The following is a 24,600-nucleotide window of genomic DNA, read 5'->3' as shown; positions in this document are numbered from 1 at the left end:
TATGTATTTAAGTAATCACTACACCCAGTGTGGGGCATGAACCCACAACCCCAAGATCAAGAGTTGCGTGGTCTTCCAACTGAGTCAGCCAGGCACCCCAAGGAGTTTACATTTTATTGCAAGAAAATAAACAAACAATGTCTATCAACTGGTGATAAGTGTTATGAAGAAAAATAAAGTGTGGTTTGAAGAGTAGAGGAACAAGGAGTTCCTATTTTATGTAGGGTGGACAGAGAAAATCTCTGAAGAGGTGACATTGGAACAGACGTTTGAAAGAAGTAACAGAGCTAGTCATGTAGATATTCAGCTAAAGAACTTTTAAAAAGCATGATTAGCGAGTGCAAAGGCCCTGAGCTGAAGCACACTTAACTTGTGTGGAGGAACAGCAGGGAGGCAGGACCACGGTGCAGAAGAGTGATAGGAAATGGAAGTGGTCAGGAGGCAGATCAGGTAGGGTTTTTTAGACATGGTAAGGAGTTTGAGTTTGACTTGAGTAAGAAGGAAAGCCATTGGCAGTTTTAGAGGAGAGTCTGAAATATTTTTACTATATTTTTAAAAGTCCATTCTAGGCAATTTCTCTATAATCATTTATGAATTTCAGACATGACAGTAACTATTCAGTAACTATTCAGCCTAGCATACAATTCACAGGGGAGTCATTAAGCTTCTAGACGCAAGCTTATGCATTTCTTTAAGGGAGAGTTAGCTTTCCACAGATTCTTTTTTCTCTAACCACTTAAGTAAGATACAGTTCACATACTATTAAATTCACCGATTTAAAATGTATAGTTCACTGGATTTTAGCATATTCACAGAGATGTACATCCATCACAATGAATTTTAGAACATTTTCTTTTTTTTTTTTTTTAAGATTTTTGTTTTGTTTTTAGAGTAATCTCTACACCCAACGTGGAACTTGAACACACAACCCTGAGATTAAGAGTCACACGCTCTACTGCCGGAGCCAGCCAGGTGCCCCTAGAACATTTTTGATACCAATAAAAGAAACCCTAGACTTCATAACTATCACCTCCATGCCTCCCCCCACCGTCCCCCAGCCCTTGGCAACCAATAATCTATTTTTTGCCTCTATGGATTTGCCTGCTTAGGACATTTCACATATTATTTTTATTTTTATTTAGAGAGAGAGCATGCACATGTGAGCAGGGGAGGGGCAGAAGGCAAGGGAGAGAGAGAATCTTAAGCAGGCTCCATGCCCTGTGCAAAGCCTGAGGAGGGGCTCCATCTCACAACCCTGTGATCATGACCTGAGCCGAAACCAAGAGTCAGACACTTAACTGACTGAGCCACCCAGGGGCCCCTAGGACATTTCATATAAATGGGATCATACAATATGTGGTCATTTGTGACTGGCTTCTTTTGCTTAGCATGTTTTCATGGTTGATCTGAGTTAAAACATGTATCAGTAAATTTCACTTATTTCTGTTGCCAAATAACATTCTTTTATATGGATATACCATATTTTATCCTTTCACCATTTGGGTTCTTCTACTTTCTGGCTATTATGAATAACGCTGCTATGAACATTCATGTACAAGCTTTTGTTAGCACATATGTTTTCATTTCTCTGGGATAGATACTTAGGAGTGGAATTGCTGGGTCATATAATAACTCTGTGTTTAACATTTTGAGGATTGGCCATTGTTTTCCAAAGCTGCTACACTGTTTTACATCCCCACCAGCAGGATTCCAACTTCTCCACATTCTCACTAACACTTGTTATCTGTCATTTTGATTATAGCTACATTAGTGGTGTGAAGTGGTATCTCAGTGGTTTTGATTTACATTTCCCTGATGGCTAATAATGTAGAGCATTTTTCATGTGCTTGTTGGATGTTTATATATCTTCTTTGGAGAAATGTCTATTCCTTTGCCCATTTTTAAGTAGGCTCTACTCCCAATGTGGCCCTTAAACTCACAACCCTGAGATTAAGAGTCACATGCTTTACCAACTGAGCTGGCCAGGTGCTCCTCCTTTGCCTTTTTTTTTTTTTTAAGGAGCCTCCACACCCAGCGTGGAGCCCAACATGAGGCTTAAACTCATGACCCTGAGTTCAAGACCTGAGCTGAGATCAAGAGTCAAACACTTGACCAGCTGAGCCACCGAGGTGCCCCTTTTGCCCATTTTTTAATTGTGTTGTAAGAATTCTTTATATATCAACAGATTCTTCAAAGGGTCCGACAACAACGAAAAATGAGATAAGAAACCGGAAATTTGAAGAGGTAGTTGGAAATTCTTGTCAATAGAGAAGTGCAGCTTTTGTTCCCAGTTCCACAGCCTTCTTGCTGTTGGTTGAGGGTAGAACTGAAATTCAGTCCCCCTTTTTCATCATTGATGGAAAATACTCAATGTAGAAACACTCTGTGCTCACTAAAGGAAGATATCGTGCTAGTGAAAGTTACCGTGCAATCTCGAGTAATTTACCTACCTGTAAAATGGGGAGAATCTTGTATCGTGTAGGTATTTTCATAGATTATGGGTTAAGGATTTTAGAATGATATAATGTTTTGAAATAGGATAAGATTATAATCAAAGATCAGGATGTGTTCCTGTAATACCACTATATCAGTTTTGAGTAACCTAATGAACCTACGACTTTAAGGGACTTGTTGAGTTCTTGTATCTCTCATTCTAAATAGTATAAACTGTGGGAATCAGCCACTACATGAGTTCCCTTCAGGTACAGTAAACTGCCCTGTGTTAGGGCACTGTTCTTTGCATGAGGAATCTGATCATAAAGATAGAAATCTGGTCATAAAGATAGAAATTTTTTGCTGTAGCATCAGTGGTAACACAAGGTACCTGAGTTTTCAACTTGTATTAGCATTTAGGATATGAATGATTTATTTTCCAGTTGTGTTATAATTTTGCAAAAACAAAAAAGAAATTAGAAATATTCAGTGTGCTCTGTGTGTGTCTGTGTGTGTGTGAAAAAGAGAAGCTGACTTGTGTTTTGGATTAGTCCAGTTTTGTACGTTTAAAACATATTATCCACTTGGGCTTTTTTTTTTTTTTAAGATTTTATTTATTTATTTGACAGAGAGATAGAGAGCACAAGTAGGCAGAGCGGCAGACAGAGGGAGAGGGAGAAGCAGGTTCTCCGCAGAGCAGGGAACCCGACGTGGGGCTCAATCCCAGGACCCTGGGATCATGACCTGAGCTGAAGGCAGATGCTTAACCAACTGAGCCACTTAGGTGCCCCTATTAACCACTTTGTTAATTGCTAGCCATTTTACTTGTGCCATTCTTGATGTCATAATCGCAACATTTATTCTCTGGAGATTTCCTTCCTTTTTCTCACCAGATGCTCCACATCAAGAAGCAGAGTGTCCTGAGTGTGGCAGCCGAAGGTGCTAATGTGTGTCGTCATGGGAAACTATGTTGGCTTCAGGTAAAAGATATTTTCAACTTTTTATTTTGAAATAATTGTGGATTCACTGACAAATTGATTTTAATTGTCTTCTTTATGTCACCTCAGTGTCACTATCCTATAACTTGTTTGGAATGTCTTTCACTCTTCTAGTACTGAGTTTATTCTTTTCAAGAGGAAAGAGCTTCTGTCTCTTCATAGGTTCACTTTTATAATCATCATTGCTGTCTCACAGGCTCTGCTTGAGGTCTTTCCCAGCTCTTTTCTCTCACCTTAGATATGTGAAGAATTTTAGGGGCGGCTGGCTAGCTTAGTCAGTGGAGTTTGCTACTCTTGATCTCGGGGTTGTGGGTTCAACTTCCATGTTGGGTATAGAGATTACTTAAAAATAAAATCTTTAATTTTTTTTTTTAAGTAAACTCTACACCCAACGTGGGGCTTGAACTCACAGCCCTGAGATCAAGAGTTGCATGCTGTAGGGGTGCCTGGGTGGCTCAGTCGTTAAGCGTCTGCCTTCGGCTCAGGTCATGATCCCAGGGTCCTGGGATCCCGGGGTCTTGGGATCGAGCCCCACATCGGGCTCCCTGCTCCGCAGGAAGCCTGCTTCTCCCTCTCCCGCTCCTCCTGCTTGTGTTCCCTCTCTCGCTGTGTCTCTCTCTGTCAAATAAATACAATCTTTAAAAAAAAAAAAAAAGAGTTGCACACTCTACCAATGACCAGATGCCCCCAAAATAAAACCTTAAAAAAATATATATGAAGATTTTTTTTTATATATGAAGAATTTTTATCTTTCTTTCTGGTTGGTAGCATTCCACAGCAGGATTCTGCCACATCATTTTCATTTTCCTGGGCCTGGGAGTTGTCAGGTGAGGGTCCCCATTGTGTCAAAAGAAGTTCGTAGTGAGCCTCAAATAGCTATAGGTTGGGCAGCCACCTTTGGATCAAACTCAGCAGCATCAGTTTTTAAGGGGGGTGGGGGAGCCAAGAAAGCAGACTGAATCCCCAACCAATGTCTTCTGTTCTTTGAGTCGGGACCTACCTCCACCTACTGAGAGACTATATTTTATTATGATTGGCAGTCTGCCCACTTCTCAGGGCTACATCGAGGTATCTACCCTAAATAATTCAAAATACAAAAAAAAGTATGTGAGAACCTAGTGATCTTGGCATCATTTTCTGGCGAAAAATCAGAAACCACTTAAGTAGTTAACAATAGGAAACGTTACTGTAGATTTGATAGATCTTATGCAGCTGCCAAAAATTGATGACGAGTGCAATGTAGAAAAATATTTGCCAAGTTCTGAGTGGAAGAAAGCAGGATATAGATTGGAATGCATATTATCAGAGCCATATACATTGTTTGCATATGAAAAATGGAAGGGAGTATTGTATGGCATGCCTTGGCTCACTGCAGAAATGTCTAAGCCATCCATGGGCTTGGTTCTGTTCTAGTTGATGCATGTACAGTGGTGAATCCAGCATAATCTGTCCTCTCACAGAGTTTGCAATCTAGCAGAGAATTATTTTTCAAACTTTTTGAAAATCTGAAAAAATTCAGTTTTTATAATTAAGGAGGTAGAGAAAAAGAGCAAGGAGTGACTATTTTAGGTATCCTATTCTAGCAAACAATATGAAAGTTCCAAGAATGGGTGTCAGGTAGGCCTGGCAATTGTAGCTGTATCAATACTTAGCTCCTAAAATGACAAAGATGACATCAGACTGCCCTGTCGCTGGCTCTGTAGACCTATTAGGGTCTCTTTGCCTTCATTCCCTGACTGAGTAGATGATCCAGCTATAGTACTGCCTTTGTGAATTTTATGATCAGAAACAATCTAAAATTCTTATGATTGTATAAAATTGATCTAAAAAAACAGTGTCTCACATCCTACCATTTGTGTCAGTTTATTTGTTGTCTACTGAAAACTGCTAGAGAGGGGCGCCTGGGTGGTTCAGTTGGTTAAGCATCTGCCTTCGGCTCAGGTCATGATCCCAGGGTCCTGGGATGGAGCCCTGAGTCGGGCTCCCTGCTCAGCAGGGGAGTCTGTTTCTTCCTCTCCCCCTGCTCATGCTCTCTTTCTCTCTTTCAAATAAATTAATAAAATCTTCTAAAAAAAAAAAAACTGCTAGAGAGCAGGGATCTTCTCTTATGAATAATTTTATGTAACACCCAACACAACCCTGCATATTATGAGACTCAGAGAAATAGCATGTTGTGTTATCAACAATGAAATGCTGTTCATTCCTCTTAAACCTATAATCCTTTGAATATTAAAATGTCATGGGTGAGATGTAAAACATTAAATTTAGGACTGTAAAAAGCAAAAGGCTATATCCACCAGCTTGTCTCTTTCTGTGATTGAAAAATCACAATGAGGGGCACCTGGGTGGCTCAGTTGATTAAGCGTTTGACTCTTGATTTCAGCTCAGGTCATGATCTTGGGGTCGTGGGAATGAGCCCCGTGTCAGGCTCTGCACTTGGCATGGAGTCTGCTTGAGATTCTCTCTCTCCCTCTCCCACTCCCCCTGCTCATGCTCTCTCATAAGAAAGAAAGAAAGAAAGAAAGAAAGAAAGGAAGGAAGGAAGGAAGGAAGGAAGGAAGGAAGGAAGGAAGGAAGGAAGGAAGGAAGAAAGGAAAGAGAAAGAAAGAAAGAAAGAAAGAAAGAAAGAAAGAAAGAAAGAAAGAAAGAAAGAAAGAAAAAGAAAGAAAGAAAAGAAGAAAGAAAAGATCACAAATGATAATTTCTTTTCTTAAGATCAATTTAAACTTGTTTTCCCTACGAATCACTGAATGCCTGTTGTTTTCTTTAAAAGTGAGGGTGTGAAATATTTTATCACATATCTTTCTTGATCCTCAGATCCCCTTCCTTAGTTCTTTTATATCCTATAATATGTGTGTCTAAATGGTCTATTGTAGGTGGCCACAAATAGCCGAGTTTACTTATTTGACATTTTCCTTCTGGGAAGTCGTGCTTTCAACAATGGACTTCAGATGGTATTAGAAGACAAGAGAATTTTGAAGGTGAGTGTGTAGGCTGATTCCCCCACTAGTAAGATTAGCAATCAGGATCTAATTACTCTGTCTTCTGATTCCTTAGGTTATCCATGATTGTCGTTGGCTTTCTGATTGCCTCTCTCATCAGTATGGAATTTTGCTGAATAATGTCTTTGACACACAGGTACAAGCAGGGATTCAGTCCAGCATATGTGGCTCTTATAGAAAATAGGCCTCATTTGGTGAGTGATTGAGTCTTTTTGTGTGTGTGTGCCTCATTCCTGCCTTCTTCTTCATGTAAGTTGTCTATACAATAGGTGAGAACATTTGATGAACTCTAAAAGCACTACAGAAAAGTTACTTAAAAGTATTTAGGGGGTGCCTGGGTGGCTCAGTCGGTTGAGCATCTGACTCTTGATTTAGGCTCTGGTCATGACCTCGGGGTCCTGGGATGGAGCCCTGTGTTAGCGAGGAGTCTGCCTATCTCTCTCCCTCTGCTGCTCCCCCTGCTTGCATGCTCTTTCTCTCTCAAATAAATAAATAAATAAATCTTTTAAAAAAAAGAAAGTATTGGGGATTTTTCCCCTCATTTTGCTCCGGAATTTGTCAAATAAGAAGAAAGCTCTGGGGCACCTGGCTGGCTTAGTCAGTAGAGCATGCAACTCTTGATCCTGGGGTTGTGAGTTCAAGCCCCACACTGGGTATAGAGATTACTTAAAAAAAAAAAAAAAATCTTAAAATTAAAAAAAAAAGAAGCAGCAAGATCCATACTCTATAGCATTCAGAAACTTGAACAACTTGGGTCATTCAGAAGTCTGACATGAGATAGTGTGAGGTGAACAGTCACAATCTGTGTGTTTAGTGTTAGTGTGAGGTGAACAGTCACAATCTGTGCCTTTAGCTCATATTTATCAGTTAAGACTAAGAGCTAGTTAGCATCTACCTCAGAGATGCAGGTTGTCTTAGATATGCCCCAAAGCCTATTCTGGGCCAAAATAGTCTGATTATCTATGATTCTTCTCTGCCCTAGAGAATCCCAGAGAAATGAGAAGTCCTTAGTCTATACTAACTAGCTCTTAGAGCTGATGTGTTTCTGGTTTGGCTATGAGAATAGTAAAACCACTAGCTTTCATTATGTCTTCTTTATGTTCTTCTAGTCTTCTAGGTTTATGCCAGTCAAAGGGGACATGTTGAATACACAAGTCTAGAGCCTTTGGAGAGGGGTTAAAATAATGAGTTAGCCAGTTATTTTTTATTATTATTATTAAGTGATCTCTATACCCCTCGCCAATATTTTTGAGCAGAAATTCCTAAAAGTTCAACTTTATGTTATTAAATATGGTTCAAGTTTGCTCTTTATGTATCTTCCCATAATGAACTTTATGCCACTTCTCTTGTTGACATGTTCCTTGGGCCTTCTTTCAGGATTTTTCACTATATAGATATTATTTCTAGCTTACTCCAAAATGTAAGAGAATTGTTCATTGTTCCCCTGAGACCGTTAGGTTTCTTGATTAGACCCCATATGAACACGTTGGCACATCTTTCCATATTCACTTTTCAGATTTCCATATTACAAGAAGCAAGAATTCAGAATTTTTCCAATTTTTTCCCTTTAACACAGTGTATTCGTTTCTTATTGCTATTGTAACAAATCACCACAAATTTAGTAGGTTAAAACAACATAAATTTACTCTCTTACAGTTCTGGAGGTCAGAGCTCTAAAATCATTTTCACTGAGCTAACATCAAGGTGTCAGCAGGGCTGTTTCTTTTGGAGACTCTGAGGGAAGTCTGTCTCTCTGCCTTTTCAGCTGTTACCTACATTCTTTGGCTTGTGGCTCCTGCCAACTTGAAAATGTACCACTGCTTGCAATCACAAACTGGTCGTCAGTTGGTGGGCTGGACCAAGAAAACACACATAAACCCAGTGACATTTGGCCCTGGCCAGGAACTAGAGGGAGATAGATAGTTATATTAGTATATAGAATTCTTTTTTATTTTAGTTTAGTTTTGGCAAAACTAATTTTTCCTGAAGTGCTTAGGACCCTGTTGGTGTTTGCTCAGTGGCAGTGGCGTGGGGTAGAAGGTTAAGAAGGAGCGGTTATTGAGGGCTAAAGGAATCAAGAAGTCTGGAGAACTTCGAGTTTTGCATGGAAATGAGGAGAGTTGGCATGAATGTTTTCTAGAGTATCGACTTTTTTTTTTTTTAAGATTTTTTTTAAATTTATTCATTTGACAGAGATATATATAGAGAGGAGCATGAACTGGGGAGAGGGGGAGAGGGAGAAGGAGAAGCAGGCTCCCTGCTGAGCCAGGAGCCCGATGTGGGGCTCGATCCCAGGACCCCAGGATCATGACCTGAGCTGAAGGCAGATGCTTAACCATCTGAACCACCCAGGCGCCCCTAGAGTACTGACTTTTTTTATTGAAACCTTTTTATTGGTCCCAGTAAGAGAGACTGCCCACTGATTGCCCTGAAGCTGAAGTGTTGTGAAAGCACATTTGTCTTTTATTTATTTATTTATTTATTAAAGATTTTATTTATTTGACAGAGAGAGACACAGAGAGAGAGGGAACACAAGCAGGGGGAGTGGGAGAGGGAGAAGCAGGCTTCCCGCTGAGCAGAGAGCCCGATGTGGGGCTCGATCCCAGGACCCTGGGACCATGACCTGAGCCAAAGGCAGATGCTTAACGACTGAGCCACCCAGGCGCCCCCACATTTGTCTTTTAATAGTACTATGATATTGGCATAAAGAAGTGTGAATGTGTATGCAAGAAAGAAAGTAAGATAAAAATTGTATTTGTATTTGGGGAATGACATAATTTTCTTTTTTTCTGGGAAAGAATCCCCTTAAAAAACCTCTAAGTCTTAGAAAAGGTGGTCAGTTGATTCTGAATTGTTTGTTTTCAAATAAAGAGTTTGTTCTTTTGTTTGTTAAAAAAAAAAAAAATGCACCACTGCAGTCTCTGCTTCCATCGCCCCATCACCTCCAGTGACTGTAGCCAAATCTCCCTGAACCTCCCTGTTATTACATTTAGGACCCACCCAGATAATTCAAGATAATCTTCCTATCTCAAGAGCCTTAACTTAATCACTCCTGCAAAGTCCGTTTTGCCATATAAAACAACGTTGACATGTTCGAGAGGTTAGGATGTGGATGTCTCTGGGGGCATTATTTAGCCTACCATACACAGATAAATAATTAGTCCAATTCTTAATTTTTTTAAAGATTTTATTTATTTATTTGAGAGAGAGAGAGAGCATACACGCAAGCATGGGGGAGGGGCAGAGGGAAAGGAAGAAGCAGACTCACTTCTGAGCAGGGAGCCCGATGTGGAGCTCCATCCCAGGACCCTGAGATCATAACCTGAGCCGAACAGGCAGATGCTTAACTGACTGAGCCACCCAGGCATCCCAAGATTTTATTATTTTTAAGTCATTTCTTCACCCAACATGGAGCTCAAACTCACAACACTGAGATCAAGAGTTGCATGCTCTACCAACTAAGCCAGCCTGGTGCCCCTCCAATTCTTAATTGTATTAGCTTTCCTTACCAAAACTTTGCCAGAGTTGCTGATAAGTGATACAAATAATTCTTGAAATTTATCTTCCTTTTTCCCATTGCCTAAAGGCACCAAAGAGTAATAGATAACCATAAGGCAGGCAAACAAAAGGAGTGGAAAAGAAAATAGACAAAGATACATTAAAGTTGGGTGATCCTTTTTTTTTTCTCCCCTAATTTTTCAGAATTAGTTGACTGAACAGTTTTTCTGATGGCATTTTCTATCATGTGGGTCCTTGGGGAGAATGGTATTTAAAGACATTTTTCTAAATATATTTCTGCTATTTCTGCCATGAGATAGCTATGTATTCTACAGACAGGTTTTTATTTTGTTTTGTTTTGTTTTTTATGCCACAGGTAGCAGATGTCCTTCAATTTTCCATGGAAACAGGTGGATTTCTTCCAAACTGCATCAGTTCTTTACAGGAGAGTTTAATCAGACACCTTAAGGTAGCCCCTAAGTGTCTCTCCTTTCTGGAAGAAAGACAAAAATTGATTCAGGTGAGTACTGAAGATGTCCCATTAATTTTTCCAAGGGTTTTGTGAGCAGGATCATCAGCATATTATATAGACATATGCTGGTATGTAAGCATATGAGCATTGCCAAAATTTTAGCTGGTTCAAATGGGAAGATTGTTTGTGATTTCAAGTGGATAAAAGCCAGGATTCAGATTTAGTGGTTATCAGAAAGTACTCTGGAGTAAATTTACAATCCTCCAGGGGAGGTTTTTGTTGGGATCGTTGTTTAAGGTGATGGAACAAAAACCATCCCAATTATTTCTCTCAAAGTAAGATAAATTTTCCTTAGCTCCTAATAGCCTCACCTACACACTTAGGTCATGACAATATTGGCTACAGTTTTGGTCCTATAATCAAGTCTACTCTCTTCAGTTTTGAATGAGAAGCCCTGATCGATTGATCGATGGATTGAGCTTTCTCTCTCTCTCTCTCTCTCCCTCCCTCCCTGTCACCTTGTCTTTTTCCTCTCACATAAGCACACTTAAAGTATACATACATAAGGGGTGTGTGTGTGTGTTTTCAGAATATACTGTCATTGAAGAAAATGATGGTAATAGTGTTTTAAGTTAAGCAACTCTTAGATAAACAGTTATCTTTAAAGTTTTGCTTATTATTCAGAGAAAATTGTTTTGGTATCTCTAGGAAAATCCAGAAGTGTGGTTCACACGACCTCTTTCACCTTCCTTACTGAAAATTTTGGCCCTGGAATCTACCTACCTACTACCCCTTCGTTTGGTACTCCTGGATGAGATGATGTCTGACCTAACCACACTTGTGGACGGGTACCTAAACACCTACCGGGAAGGGTCTGCAGATCGCCTGGGAGGCACAGAGGTAGGTGCGGTTCTCTGTGACTGTGTTTTTAGGACTTCCATTCCTGCCCCATTGCTCATGGAGGGCACAGTGATACCCCCTCTTCACAGCTACAGCAAATCACGAGGCTGACTTGGTAATAAATATTTGAAGGGGCTATAGCTTGGGCTTCATTCATCTCCTTGAGTAGTTTTTCACAATATTAAGTTATATTCTGTCAAAGAATGGATAAATTTAAGATTTCATTACTAATTTATAAGAAGCCAGCACAATGTAACAGAACTATAGACCTGGAGTTGGCAAACTATTGCCTTAAGGCCACATCTGGCCCGCAGCCTGCTTTTGTACAGCTCACAAGGTAAGAATGCTTTTTATGGTTTTAAAGGATTTTTTTTTTTTAACAAAAAGTATGCAACAGAGATCATTTGTAGCTAAAATAGTTACTGTTTGGCCCCTTATATAAAAGGTTGCCATCTGGGGACACCTGGCTGGCTCAGTCAGTGGAGCATGTGACTCTTGGTCTTAGGGTCATGAGTTTGAGCCCCGTGATGGGTGTAGAGATTGCTTAAAGGTAAAATTGTTTAAAAAAAAAAAAAGGTTGCAGTCTGCTGCTATTGCTGCTATTAGCCCTTCTTACTTAGGAATACTGAAGCAAAATCCTAAATAAAATAATAGCATTTTTGATATGATCCCTACTTAGATGTATTATACTTTTCTTTTAATGTGTTGCTGATTTCTACTTGCAAGCATGGTACAGTGTTAGGAAACTCTCCATTTTCCTAGAACAAAGAAAGACTTATTATCTCATATATGCTGAAAAAAATGTAACCTTTCTGTACGTTGCTCTCACTGTTTAGCAAAAAAAGAGCAACATAAAAATCCTTGCATACCTTGTTCAATTGGAGAATTTAAATGTGTTTTATTTATCATTGTAAAACCAAGGAGTTTTATAACTTTTTATATTTTGCTCTCACTGTTTAATGCTGAAAAAAATGTGATAATATCCTATATACATTACTGATTAAAGTTGGAATACATGATAAAACATATCGCAAGCAAGAAGTCTACATAAAGTTTAATTGGAAGCCCTAAAAGCATTCCCATTAGTATCAAGAAAATACAAAAATTGTGATTACCACCACCACTTTAACATTTTTTGAAGCTATTAGCCAATGGAATTTTTTTTAAGATTTTATTTATTTATTTGTCAGAGAGAGATAGCACAAGCAGGGCGAGTGGCAGGCAGAGGGAGAAGTAGGCTCCCCACTGAGCAGGGATCCCTATGTGAGGCTTGATCCCAGAACCCTGGGATCATGACCTGAGCCGAAGGCAGATGCTTAACCGACTAAGCCACCCAGGCGTCCTGCCAATGAAATTTGAAGAAAAAAAAAAAAGACAAACTATAAAAAATGAATAGGAGGAATCAAAATTATGACTTGCCTATGATACAACTGAAAACTGTAGAAAATCAATGGGAAAAGATTACTACAAACAAAAGAACAATTTAGTAAAATGGGTACAAATATAACATGAAAATTGATAGTTTTCTTGCATCCATATACACAGCAAGAAAATATAATGGGAGAAAACGTCCGTTTATAATTGTAACAAAAAGATAAATTACCTAGAAATAAATCTTACAAGAAATGTGAGATATAAAGAAAACATTAAAATATTACTGAATGGTATAAAAGCAGACTTAAATGAATGGGGACACTAAGCATTTTTAGCTATACATTACTCCTAAATTTACTTTTGAATTTACCTCTATTCCAAGAAAAATACTAACACCAGCATTATTTTGGCAAACTGTGATTATAGTGTTTATAAAGATAAATATATATAAATAAGAATAGTCCTGTCAGATATTAAGTCATATAAGTGGTACATTAAATAAAAATCATTTGGGGGGCACCTGGATGGCTCAGTTGGTAGATCATGAATCTCTTGATCTTGGGGTTGTAAGTTTGAGGCCCATGCTGGATGCAGAGATTAGTTAAAAAAAAAACACCCAACAGTTTGTGACTGGTACATGTGTAGGCAGATCAGTGGAACATAGTAGAGAACCCAGCAAAAGATCCAATATATAGGGGCGCCTGGGTGGCTCAGTCGTTGAAGAACATCTGCCTTCGGCTCAGGGCATGATCCCAGGGTCCTGGGATCGAGCCCTTCATTGGGCTCCCTGCTCCACGGGAGGCCTGCTTCTCCCTCTTCTGCTCCCCCTGCTTGTGTTCCCTCTCTTTCTCTGTGTCTTTCTCTGTCAAATAAATAAATAAAATCTTAAAAAAAAGATCCAATATACATTTGCCAGTATGGGGGCACCTGGGTGGCTCAGTCAGTTCAGCATCTGCCTTCGGCTCAGGTCATGATCCCAGGGTCCTGGTATCAAGCATTGGGCTTCCTACTCAGCAGGGAGTCTGCTTCTCCCTCTCCCTTTGCCTGCCGCTCCCCCTGCTTGTGATTTCCCCTGCTATCTCTCTCTCAAATAAATGAATAAAATCTTTAAAAGAAAATATCTGCCAATATCGTTGGGATAAAGGTAGAATTTCCAATTAATGAGAAAAAGATAATCAATAAATGGCTATAGGTAATTGACTAACCATTGTACGGGAGAAGAGTCAGAGTTGGATTACCAAAATAAATTCCTCAGATCAAGTATTTATGTAAGTAATGGGATTATAAAATTATTAGAAAAAACAATTAAAAGAAAATTATTTCACAGTAAAGAATGCTTTTCTTCCCACCCCCCCACATTCATTGAAGAATAATTGACAAAATTAATTGTGTATAGGGTGTACATTGTGATGATTTAATATACATATACATTATGAAATGATTATCAAGACTAAGGTAATTAATGTATCCATCATCTCACATAATTAACTCTGTGTGGGTGGTGAAAATGCTGAAGATCTGCTCTTAGCAACTTTCAAGTATACAATACCAAATTATTATAGTAAACATGCAATACATTCAATCCTCAGAATTTATTTATTTATTTTTTTACAGTTTATTTTTCTTGTAATTGAAAGTTTGTGCCCTTTGACCTCCATCTCCCCCTTTTCCCCTCCCCCTAGCCGCTGGCAACCTCCATTCTATACTGTTCGTATGAAATCAGCTTTTTTTTTTTTTTTTAAAGATTCCACATATAAGTGATACCATACAGTATTTGTCTTTCTCTGTCTGGTTTATTTCACTTAGCATAATGCCCTTTAAGTGCATACATGTCACAAATGGCAGGATTTTCTGGCAGGATTTTCTTTTTTATGGCTAAATATTCCATTGTGGGTATATGTGTATGTGTGTGTGTGTGTGTGAGATCTGTCTGTCTATCTATCTATCTATCTATCATCTATCTATCTATCTCACATCTTTTTTATCCATTCATCCATTGATGTAAACAGGTTGTTTCCATATGTTGGCTATTGTGAGTAATGCTACAGTGTAAAGGGAGTGCAGATATCTCTTAAAGATAGTGATTTCATTTCCTTTGTATATATACCCAGATGTGGAATTGCTGGACTGCATGGTAGTTCTATTTTTAATTTTTTGAGGAACTTCCATACTGTTTTCCATAGTAGCTGTACCAATTTCTGTTCCCGCCAACCATGAATAAGGGTTCCCTTTTCTCCACATTCTTGCCATTATTTTGACAATAGCCATCCAAACATGTGTGAAGTGATAACTTATTGTGTTTGGGGTTTGCATTTACCTGATGATTAGTGATCCCAAACACCTTTTCATATACCTATTGGCCATTTTAATGTCTTCTTTGGAAAAATGTCTATTCAGGTCCTTTGCTCATTTTTAAACTAGATGACCATTTGCGTTTTTGCTATGGAGTTGTATGAGGGAATGCCTTTCTATGCAATGCAGACATACTCTGAACTCATAAAGGATTAATAAACTTGACTTAACATGTTTCTGTGGTGAAAGTACTATGATGAAAGTCAAAAGGCAAGCAACCTGGGAAAAATTATTTGCCTCATGTAACAAAGAGGATATTTTCTTAATATATTCTTTACTATAGCATTTATGTAATGACAGAATACTGGAAACAACTAACTATCCATTCATATGGATTTAGTTAAATAAATTATTGCATATCCATACAGCCTGTAAGAATGCTAACAGGGAAAAATCCAAGACAAATTTTTTAGTTTAAAAATTCAAGATGCAGAAGAATATATAATACTATGTTACCATTTGTGTAAAAGAATTTTTAGAAAGAGTTATAAAAATAAATGGTTGGGGGAAAACTAAAATTGAAAAATGCAATGCAATGAAAAGATAAACATTTAGTAACGGATGTATATACACAAACATGATTACAGATGCATAGACTATCTGTGGAAGGCTAAGTATGAAACTGCTTTCTAGAAGATGCACTCGCTAAGGCAACTGGGAACAGGTTGGAAGGGACACTTACTTTTCATTGTTAATCTTTACACATGCATACACACATGTTTAACACGCAATGCACAACACACACACATAAACTGTGGATTCAAAATATTTAACTTAATCAAAAATAATACTACTATAGTTGAATACGCTAGAGGGAGCCATAAGAACACATTTGAATTGATCCTCACTTTGCTAAATACTGTTAAGTATAGCAGAAGTGATTTTAAGGACCATATTCAGAAGTTTAGTTATAGTAGACTTATTTTCCCGTTCTTTTCTTAGCCTACATGTATGGAGCTTCCAGAAGAACTGCTTCAACTCAAGGACTTCCAGAAGCAGCGCAGAGAGAGAGCTGCAAAAGAATATAGGGTGAACGCACGGGGCCTCCTAATAAGGACAGTGCTACATCCAAAGAAATCAGTGACAGAGACCGCGGGGAAAGTAGGGGTTTCCTTACTTTGTAAAAACTCTATGCTAGTTGAAACTCCAAGTTTTACATCTCATCCGGATGTAAATTTGCTGAAAGAAGAATCTAAAAATAAACAAACTCTGACAGAACCTCAACATCTACCTTCCATGAAGGAAGAAACCAGTGAGGATTTTATCAACAAACTCATTTGCTCTGAGTCAGAGATACCCAGACAGGAGTTTCAGACAAATTTATCTTTGAAAGAGGAGATAGAACAGTTACTGATGGTGGAAAACAAGGAAGACCTAAAATGCACAAAACAAGAAGTTTCAGTGTCTCTTTCCCTTCCTCAGGAAACTGGAGTGTCTCCAAGTGACACCTTTCATCCTCTTAGAAAAGCTGTGCTTCCCACACTTCCTCCCTGTCCAGCCTTGGAGAAAACGGATTCTTGGATAAATCTCTCTCCAAATTTATCTTAGAGATGCGCGACTTATTCTTGAGACCATGAAGGTGGCTCATTTCCTCTACCAATAAGGCCTTCCTCAGTGCTTAAGTTTGTCATGTTGTAAATTTAGTTTTGCCTCAATCACAAAGAAAGGAAGGCTTCAGCAAAAATTATATCCTTTTGCTTACTCCTACATGCCTAGAATTTTATTAGAAGGGAATGAATAAGTTAAATAATGGAAGAAGTAAATGTTTTGATTATGTCACTGTGCAGAAATGTTCCCAGTGGTCAGAGTGGTCAGAGTGAATGATTTCTCATAATTTGGGTTTAGAGGATTTGAGGAGGGGAAAATTCCTGGGCTTAGTATCTGGAAGAATCTATACTTTTAAACTTTTTTTTTTTTTTTTTTTTAATGTAAGCTCTATGCCCTAAGTGGGGCTCGAACTCACAATCCCAAGTTCAAGAGTTGCATGCTCTACCAACTGAGCCAGCCAGGTGCCCCTACTTTTAAACTTTTGTTGTATTTTTTGGTTTGAAAGGGATTGGTAAAACTTGTATGGGTAAGTTTAAAAAAATTGGCACCTGATAACTACTAGTACTTTTTTTCTTTTTTTAAAATACTAACTCTAATTTGTCAATTATACATCAAAAAAGCTGAAAAAATACTGACTTTAGTCTTGAATTTTAATGTTTTGTCTGTCTTATGTCATAGACAAACACTAATTAATGTTATTACAGGAATCAATATCCCAGTTTTAATTTCTTTTGATTCCATTTACTTTTAGAAGGTTTTGTCCATTTTTGTAACAAAGCAGGGACTTCTTTTGAGTACGTCTGTTATGTAAACTTGAAGTTTGATTCCCCTCTATTTTCCTGGAGTTGGCATACTTTCTTTTGTTTTTTTATTAAAAAAATTTTTTTTAAATTTTATGTAGGCTCCACACCCAGTGTGGGGCTTCAACCTATGACCCTGAGATCAAGAGTTGCATTTTCTACTGATGGAACCAGCCAGGTGCCCCAGTTTGGTATACTTTCTTAGGGTGAAAGGAAGGCAACTTGTACTAAGCCCTTTTTATATTGAATACTTGCAAGTTGCTCACATTCTTTTGTGTACAATAACCAATAAACCTGTTGTGCTACTGGATTCTCTCTTTTCTTCATTAGGTCACAGTAGGAATAAGGTGGAATATGTATAGATTTCTAGGTCTAGAGCCCAGACTAAAAATCTATAAGTTGACTCTCATAGAGGACTCTATTATTTATTGTACTTATGGGAAACTTTGGGACAACCTACAATTAGGAACATCCTTGTCTGCACTAGCCGATTCTGAGTGCACTGAAAAAATAGCTGTGCCCTTCCAAACTCCAGGATGCAGATCTAGTCTAAACTAAAGATGAAGGCAGGTCCAAGTGCAGTCAGCTCATCCCTGCAGTTGTGGTGTCTTACTTTGTCCTTAGTTTAGAAGGTCACTTGGGGCCAAGGTGGTTTGTGGTTCATCTTGGGTGAATACATCTTCAGGTTGAGCCCAGAATGTGGTTAATCTTGGTTTACTCTGGAAGGGGCATGAATTCTTGTGAAATTCCTAGAGTTGATTTAACTTCCTGTGGAACCATTAAATTATCATACACAACATATATACATAAAGACTACAAAGAAAAACAAAATAGGGGCACCTGGGTGGCTCAGTCGTTAAGCGTCTGCCTTCGGCTTAGGTCATGATCCCAGGGACCTGGGATCGAGCCCCGCATCGGGCTCCCTGCTCAGCGGGAAGCCTGCTTCTCCCTCTCCCACTCCCCCTGCTTGTGTTCCCTCTTTCGCTGTGTCTCTCTCTGTCAAATAAATAAAATAAAATCTTTAAAAAAAAAAAAAAGAAAGAAAAACAAAATATTCTTCATATACAAAAAAGGAATTCTTGTTTCATTAGGTATGTTTGGCTATATTTGAGAATATAGGGTGCTGGGTGGCTCAGTTGGTTAAGCAACTGACTCTTGATATCAGCTCAGGTCTTGATCTCACAATTGTGAGTTCAAGCCCCACGTTGGGCTCCACGCTGGGCATGGAGCCTACTTAAACAACAACAACAACAACAACACAAAAAAAAATAAAAACCACTGGACTGTGTTAAGCCTTTGCTGTGCTGCTCAATATGGTAGGCACTAGTCATATGTGTAGCTATTTAAATTTAAAATTAATTAAAATTAGAAATTCAGGGCGCCTGGGTGGCTCAGTTGGTTAAGCGACTGCTTTCAGCTCAGGTCATGATCCTGGAGTCCCAGGATCGAGTCCTGCATCGGGCTCCCTGCTTGTCAGGGAGTCTGCTTCTCCCTCTGATCCTCCCCCCTCTCATGCTCTCTGTCTCTCATTCTCTCTCTCTCTCTCAAATAAATAAATAAAATCTTTAAAAAATAAAATAAAATAAAATAAAATAAAATTAGAAATTCAATTCCTCATTTGCACTTGCCATATTTCCAGTACTCAATAGTCCCATGTGCCCAGAGGCTATGTAGTATTGAATGTCACAGGTGAAGAACATTTCTATTGTTTGAGAAAGTTCTTTTGGACAGTGCTAGTTGAGAGGTACTTTGACTCGCAGAACTAAATGAGCCTTTTGGGTTTCTTCACAGTATTTTCTCAGTGAAACATTCATATACCTGGGCTCCATATCCTCATTCTAGCCTGGAGTGCCAACCTAAACCCCATGTATGCACCCAGCTCCTACCATGAAGTTCTGTTTTAGCTAGAGTGAAAAATTCGTGCATTGTTCAAGCCCTGTTGCTGGTACTGTGTGCGATTATGCAGACTTCTTGTCTAAATTTTGCCCAGAATTTTGGGAAATCCTAGGTTCTTGTCCCAATCCACCACTGAGTTCTTTTTTTTTTTTTTTTTTTAAGATTTTATTTATTTGAGAGAGAGAGAGTGAGAAACAGCATGAGAGGGGAGAGGGTCTGAGGGAGAAGCAGGCTCCCCGATGAGCCGGGAGCCGGATGTGGGACTCAATCCCAGGACTCCGGGATCATGACATGAGCCAAAGGCAGTCACTTAACCAACTGAGACACCCAGGCGCCCCACACCACTGAGTTCTTTGTATTTTCTAGTTGAGAGTTAATAAACCACACTACTTCGTTTCCCAAGCTCTTGGGGTCTTGTTTCAGTCTACACTAATTTCATGCATCTCTTCTACTCCGGTCTGACTTTTCTGATATCACCTTTATGTACATGACCTACAATTAGAGCTTCTTACAAGTAATCTGACCCTTTTACTTTGGGAATTAGGAAATGGAGTTAAATGACTTCCTTGGGCAAAAATGCAGAGAATAGAACCAGTGTTGTTTTTTGGTCCATTCAATGTTCTTTCAACTTTATGATGGAAAGTCACTGCAGCAGCTTTGCCTCCAATCTCGCTGTGGGCTTGGATAAATCCTAACATGACACAATAGAATTTCAATGCCCTACAGACCTTTCATTGTTTTGACACAAGGCAAGTCCCAGTAGCAAGCTGAGATGAGGCCTGGGTCAAAGTAGGGAGCCTCAGGGTGATTAGTGAGGTATACTTATCATAAAGGCATTTATTATAATAGTAACACAAATAAATACTTTACAGGAAATTTAGAGAATAAAGAGAAAAAAATAACTATCATCCCACAGTATACAACCCTTCCCAGTATTTTGGCATTTTTCTTTCAGTCTTCTTTCGTTTTTTTCTCTCCCTCTCTCCCTCCTCCCTCCCTCCCTCTCTCTTCTCTCTGTGCTCCCCCACACTTGAAACAGTCATATCATAACATAAATACACTTACTGTGCTTTTTATATCATGTATTTTTCCCTTTCATTATCCTAACAGACAACAGTAGGTGTTTAATTTGGAATTTAATTTTACTATAGTAGGTGTTTAATTTTAAAATTTATATACTATTAAAAAGAATTTAGAAAATACAGGAAAATAAAAAATTTACTCTTATTTCTCTAACTCAACAGAAAAAGGTAACATTTTTGTTAATTCCAGTGTTTATGCATAGGTTCCCCCCATATTGTTGTAATCATACATATGTGAATATATTCTACCCTATGAGTGTTCTTCTATGCTGTTGCACAACCTTTGTTAAGATTTTCAATGACTGGGGCGCCCGGGTGGCTCAGTCGTTAAGCGTCTGCCTTCGGCTCAGGTCATGATCCCAGGGTCCTGGGATCGAGTCCCACATAGGGCTCCCTGCTCAGCGGAAAGCCTGCTTCTCCCTCTCCCACTCCCCCTGCTTGTGTTCCCTCTCTCACTGTCTCTCTCTCTGTTGAAAAATAAATTAAAAAATCTTAAAAAAAAAAAGATTTTCAATGACTGCATAATATTTCTTTTTTTTAAAAAAAGATTTATTTGTTTAGAGAGTGAGCACGAGTGGGGAGAGGGGCAGAAGGAAAGAGAGAGAGAGAATCTCCAGCAGACTCCCCATTAAGCCCCAATGTGGGGCTCGATCCCAGGACCCTGAGATCATGACCTGAGCCAAAACCAAGTGCTGGACACTTAACTGATTCAGCCACCCGGGCACCCCAGTGACTGTATAATATTTCTAAGAGAATGCTGTATGGTTTATTTAACTATATTGTGGTACATTCAGCTTGTTTCCATTTCCTTATTTCATGCTTTTTCAAAGCTACCTCAAACCTTTTTCCATGTTTTGAATCATTCTGTTAGAGTGAAATTGCAGAAATAGAAACAGCAGGTCATAGAGGTTTTCTTGTTTTTGTTATTACAAAAATATTTTTTAAAGCTCTTGCTAAGTTACTTTCCAGAAGTGTTAACCAATTATATTGCCACCTCTAATTTTTGTAATAATGATGTACCATTGAGAGCATTAGATTTTTTTCTTGAGAGACATGGCATACTTTTGACTTTCAAAATTCTAACTTCTTCATTTATACATCTGAAAGATTTCCTGTCATATTTTATAACTTACCTGCATTGGATATTATGAAGATCAATGAGAACATAAATATTGGGGACATTTGAAACCCAATAAATGTACCCGATCTCTAAGTAAGGACAACATTATAGGTAAAATATTTAAATCATAGAAACCCTAAAATAAAATGAAAGTCTATATACTCATGATAAAGTGTATCTTGGACATGTCTTCAGAGCTCTCTTTAGGGATATCATGGAAAGAGATGTTTACTGTTACATGAAACAAGAATCTTAGTGGCATTGGTAGGTTTACCCTAAGACACAGTTTGATACCTTCTGTTTCGCATACTCTTGGGATTTGAGCCTGTGACTCTACAATTTAATACACCTACTCAAACAGGAAGAGCTGTCAAACTGTAATCAAGGCATAATCAGCAATCTGAACATAAGTCATGGCAAAAAAAAGCCTAGACTATGCTTCAGTTCAGTCAATCATGAGCAGCATTTCTTAAACAATGGGATGGAATAGAAAATATCAGAGTGCATTGCACATAGTAAGGGAAAATTTTGTTTTGTAAAACTTTCTTTTCCTCGGTTGTGTGCCTGGGGTAGGTGTAATTTTACTGTTGGTTGCAGTAAAAAAAAAAAAAAAAAAAAAAAAAGATGGGGCGCCTGGGTGGCTCAGTCGTTAAGCGTCTGCCTTTGGCTCAGGTCATGATCCCAGGGTGCTGGGATCGAGCCCCACATTGGGCTCCCTGCTCAGCAGGAAGCCTGCTTCTCCCTCTCCCACTCCCCCTGCTTATGTTCCCTCTCTCGCTGTGTCTTTCTCTGTCAAATAAATAAATAAAATCTTAAAAAAAAAAAAAGTTAAGCGTAGAAGAAATTTATATCTTCAAATACTTATACAATAAAACAAAGATCTAAAGTCAATGATCTTAGCTTCTAAAGCTAGAAAAGGAATAGTAAACTTGTAAGTAGAATATAAAATGAATAATGTGAAGAGTAGAAATCAATAAAATTAAAAGTGGACAGAGAAAAGCAATAAAACCAAAACCTGACTGGCTGAAAAGATCAATAAAATTGCTTAACCTGGGGTGCCTGGATGGCTCAGTCGGTTAAGCATCTTCCCCGGCTCAGGTCATGATCCCAGGGTCCTGGGATTGAGCCCCACATCAGGCTCCCTGCTCAGTGGGGAGCCCGCTTCTCCCTTTCCCTCTCTCCCCTCCCCCCTTCCCCACTTGTGCTCTCTCACTCTCTCTCACTTTTACGCTTTCTCAAATAAATAAAACCTTTAAAAGAAATTGCTAAACCTTTGGGGTGCCTGGGTGGCTCAGTTGGTTGAGCACCCGACTCTTGGTTTCTGCTCATATCCTGATCTCAGGGTTGTGGGATTGAGCCCTGCATCGGGCTCCACACTCAGGGGTAGTCTGCTTGAGATTATCTCCCTCTCCCCCTCTCAAATAAATAATCTTTTTTTAAAAATTGCTAAACCTTTATACTGAGCAAGATAAAAACAACATAAATTACCAATATCAGTAATGAGAAAGAGATTATTAATACAGATAATGCATATATTAAAAGGATAATAAGGGACTACTATGAACAATTCTGTGCCCACAAATTGAACAACTTGGGTGAAAAGCACAAATTCACTGAAAAACACAAATCACCAAAATTGATTTAAGAAGAAATAGAAAACCTAGGGGTGCCTGGGTGGCTCAGTCTGTTAAATGTCTGCCTTCGGCTCAGGTTATGATCTCAGGGTCCTGGGATCAAGCCCTGCATCCAGCTCCCTGCTCTGTGGGGAGCCTGCTTCTCTCTCTCCCGCTCCCCCTGCTTGTGTTCTCTCTTTTTCTCTCTCTGTCAAATAAAGTCTTTTAAAAAAATAAACAAATAAAACAGAAAACCTGAATAGCCCTAAATCAATTAAACAAATTGTATTCATAATTTGAAGCTTTCCCTAGAGCAAACTTCATACCCAGATAGTTTGGTGAATTTCCAAGGAAGCAATGTTAGTAATTCTTACAGGAAATAAAAAATGAGGTGTCACTTCTCAACTCATTTTATGAGGCCATAAATATGATATTACTCTGATACCAAAACTAGACAATAATATTGCAAGGAAAGAAAACTATACTCCAATATTCCTTGCAAACATAAATGCAAAAGTCCTTAACAAAATATTAGCAAATAGAATCTAGAAATATATAAAAAGGAAATACATCATGGCTAGATGGAGTTTATCCCAGGAATGCAAGTGTAGTTTAACATGAAAATACAATCCATAATATTGTTTTTAAAAGATTTTATTTATTTGACAGAGACACAGCGAGAGAGGGAACACAAGCAGGGAGGAGTGGGAAAGTGAGAAGCAGGCTCCCCCCTGAGCAGGGAGCCCGATGCGGGGCTCTATCCCAGGACCCTGGGATCATGACCTGAGCTGAAGGCAGACGCTTAACGACTGAGCCATCCAGGCGCCCCTAAATCCATGATATTAACAGAATAAAAGAGATAGATCACATTAATATCTCAATAGCTACTAAAAAATATTTTGGACAAATTATACATCAATTCATGGCAAGAAAAAAAACTTTCAACAAACTAGGATTAGGAAAGTACTCCTTTACCTAATAAGGTACTTTTAAAAAACCAAAGGTCTTAAACAAACAAAGGTCTAGGCAACAAAAGAAAAAAATAGACAAATTGGGCTTTGTGATAATTTAAAAAATTTGTGCATCAAAAGACACTATTAAGAGAGTAAAAAGGCAACCCACAGAATGGGAGAATATATTTATAAATCATATATCTGATAAGGGATTCATATTCAGAATATATAGAGAACTCCTAAAATTCAACAACAACAAAAAAAACCTGATTCAAAAATGGGTAACAGGCTTGTATAGACACTTCTCCAAAGAAAATATATAAATGTCCAGTAAGTACATGAAAAGAAGATCAATATTGCTAATTATTGAGAAATGCGAATCAAAACTACCATGAGATACCACCTCATTTCCATTAGAACAGCTACTATCAAAAAGCAGAAAATAAGGGCACCTGGCTGACTCAGTTGCTAGACTGTGTGACTGGATCTCAGGGTTGTGAGTTCGAGTTTACTTTTTAAAATCATAATAAATAATAACAAAAATAGCAAGTATTGGTGA

At 38.5% G+C, this 24,600-nt stretch overlaps 1 protein-coding gene across 3 annotated transcripts in view; it reads left to right on the top strand.

Annotated features, from left to right (window-relative positions):
- The window catches only part of EXD1 (exonuclease 3'-5' domain containing 1), a 28,924-nt gene extending 12,016 nt beyond the window's left edge, over window positions 1-16,908 (top strand). For 2 of the 3 annotated variants that reach the window (XM_032418008.1, XM_032418009.1), the window contains 6 exons: window positions 3,327-3,413; window positions 6,308-6,412; window positions 6,489-6,569; window positions 10,308-10,451; window positions 11,112-11,303; window positions 15,972-16,908. In XM_032418008.1, coding sequence (XP_032273899.1) covers window positions 3,327-3,413; window positions 6,308-6,412; window positions 6,489-6,569; window positions 10,308-10,451; window positions 11,112-11,303; window positions 15,972-16,577 — 1,215 coding nt within the window. In that variant the 3' untranslated portion in view covers window positions 16,578-16,908. The remainder of the gene's footprint in view (window positions 1-3,326; window positions 3,414-6,307; window positions 6,413-6,488; window positions 6,570-10,307; window positions 10,452-11,111; window positions 11,304-15,971) is intronic. The other variant, XM_032418010.1, reaches the window with a different exon arrangement.
- Window positions 16,909-24,600: the final 7,692 nt, after the last annotated feature.

The sequence above is a fragment of the Phoca vitulina genome, unplaced genomic scaffold (genome assembly GCF_004348235.1).
Source record: "Phoca vitulina isolate PV1807 unplaced genomic scaffold, GSC_HSeal_1.0 scaffold20, whole genome shotgun sequence".
In the NCBI taxonomy this organism is placed as follows: domain Eukaryota; kingdom Metazoa; phylum Chordata; class Mammalia; order Carnivora; family Phocidae; genus Phoca; species Phoca vitulina.
Note: the sequence above shows the minus strand (reverse complement) of the source record. Positions and strands in the feature narration are given on the sequence as shown.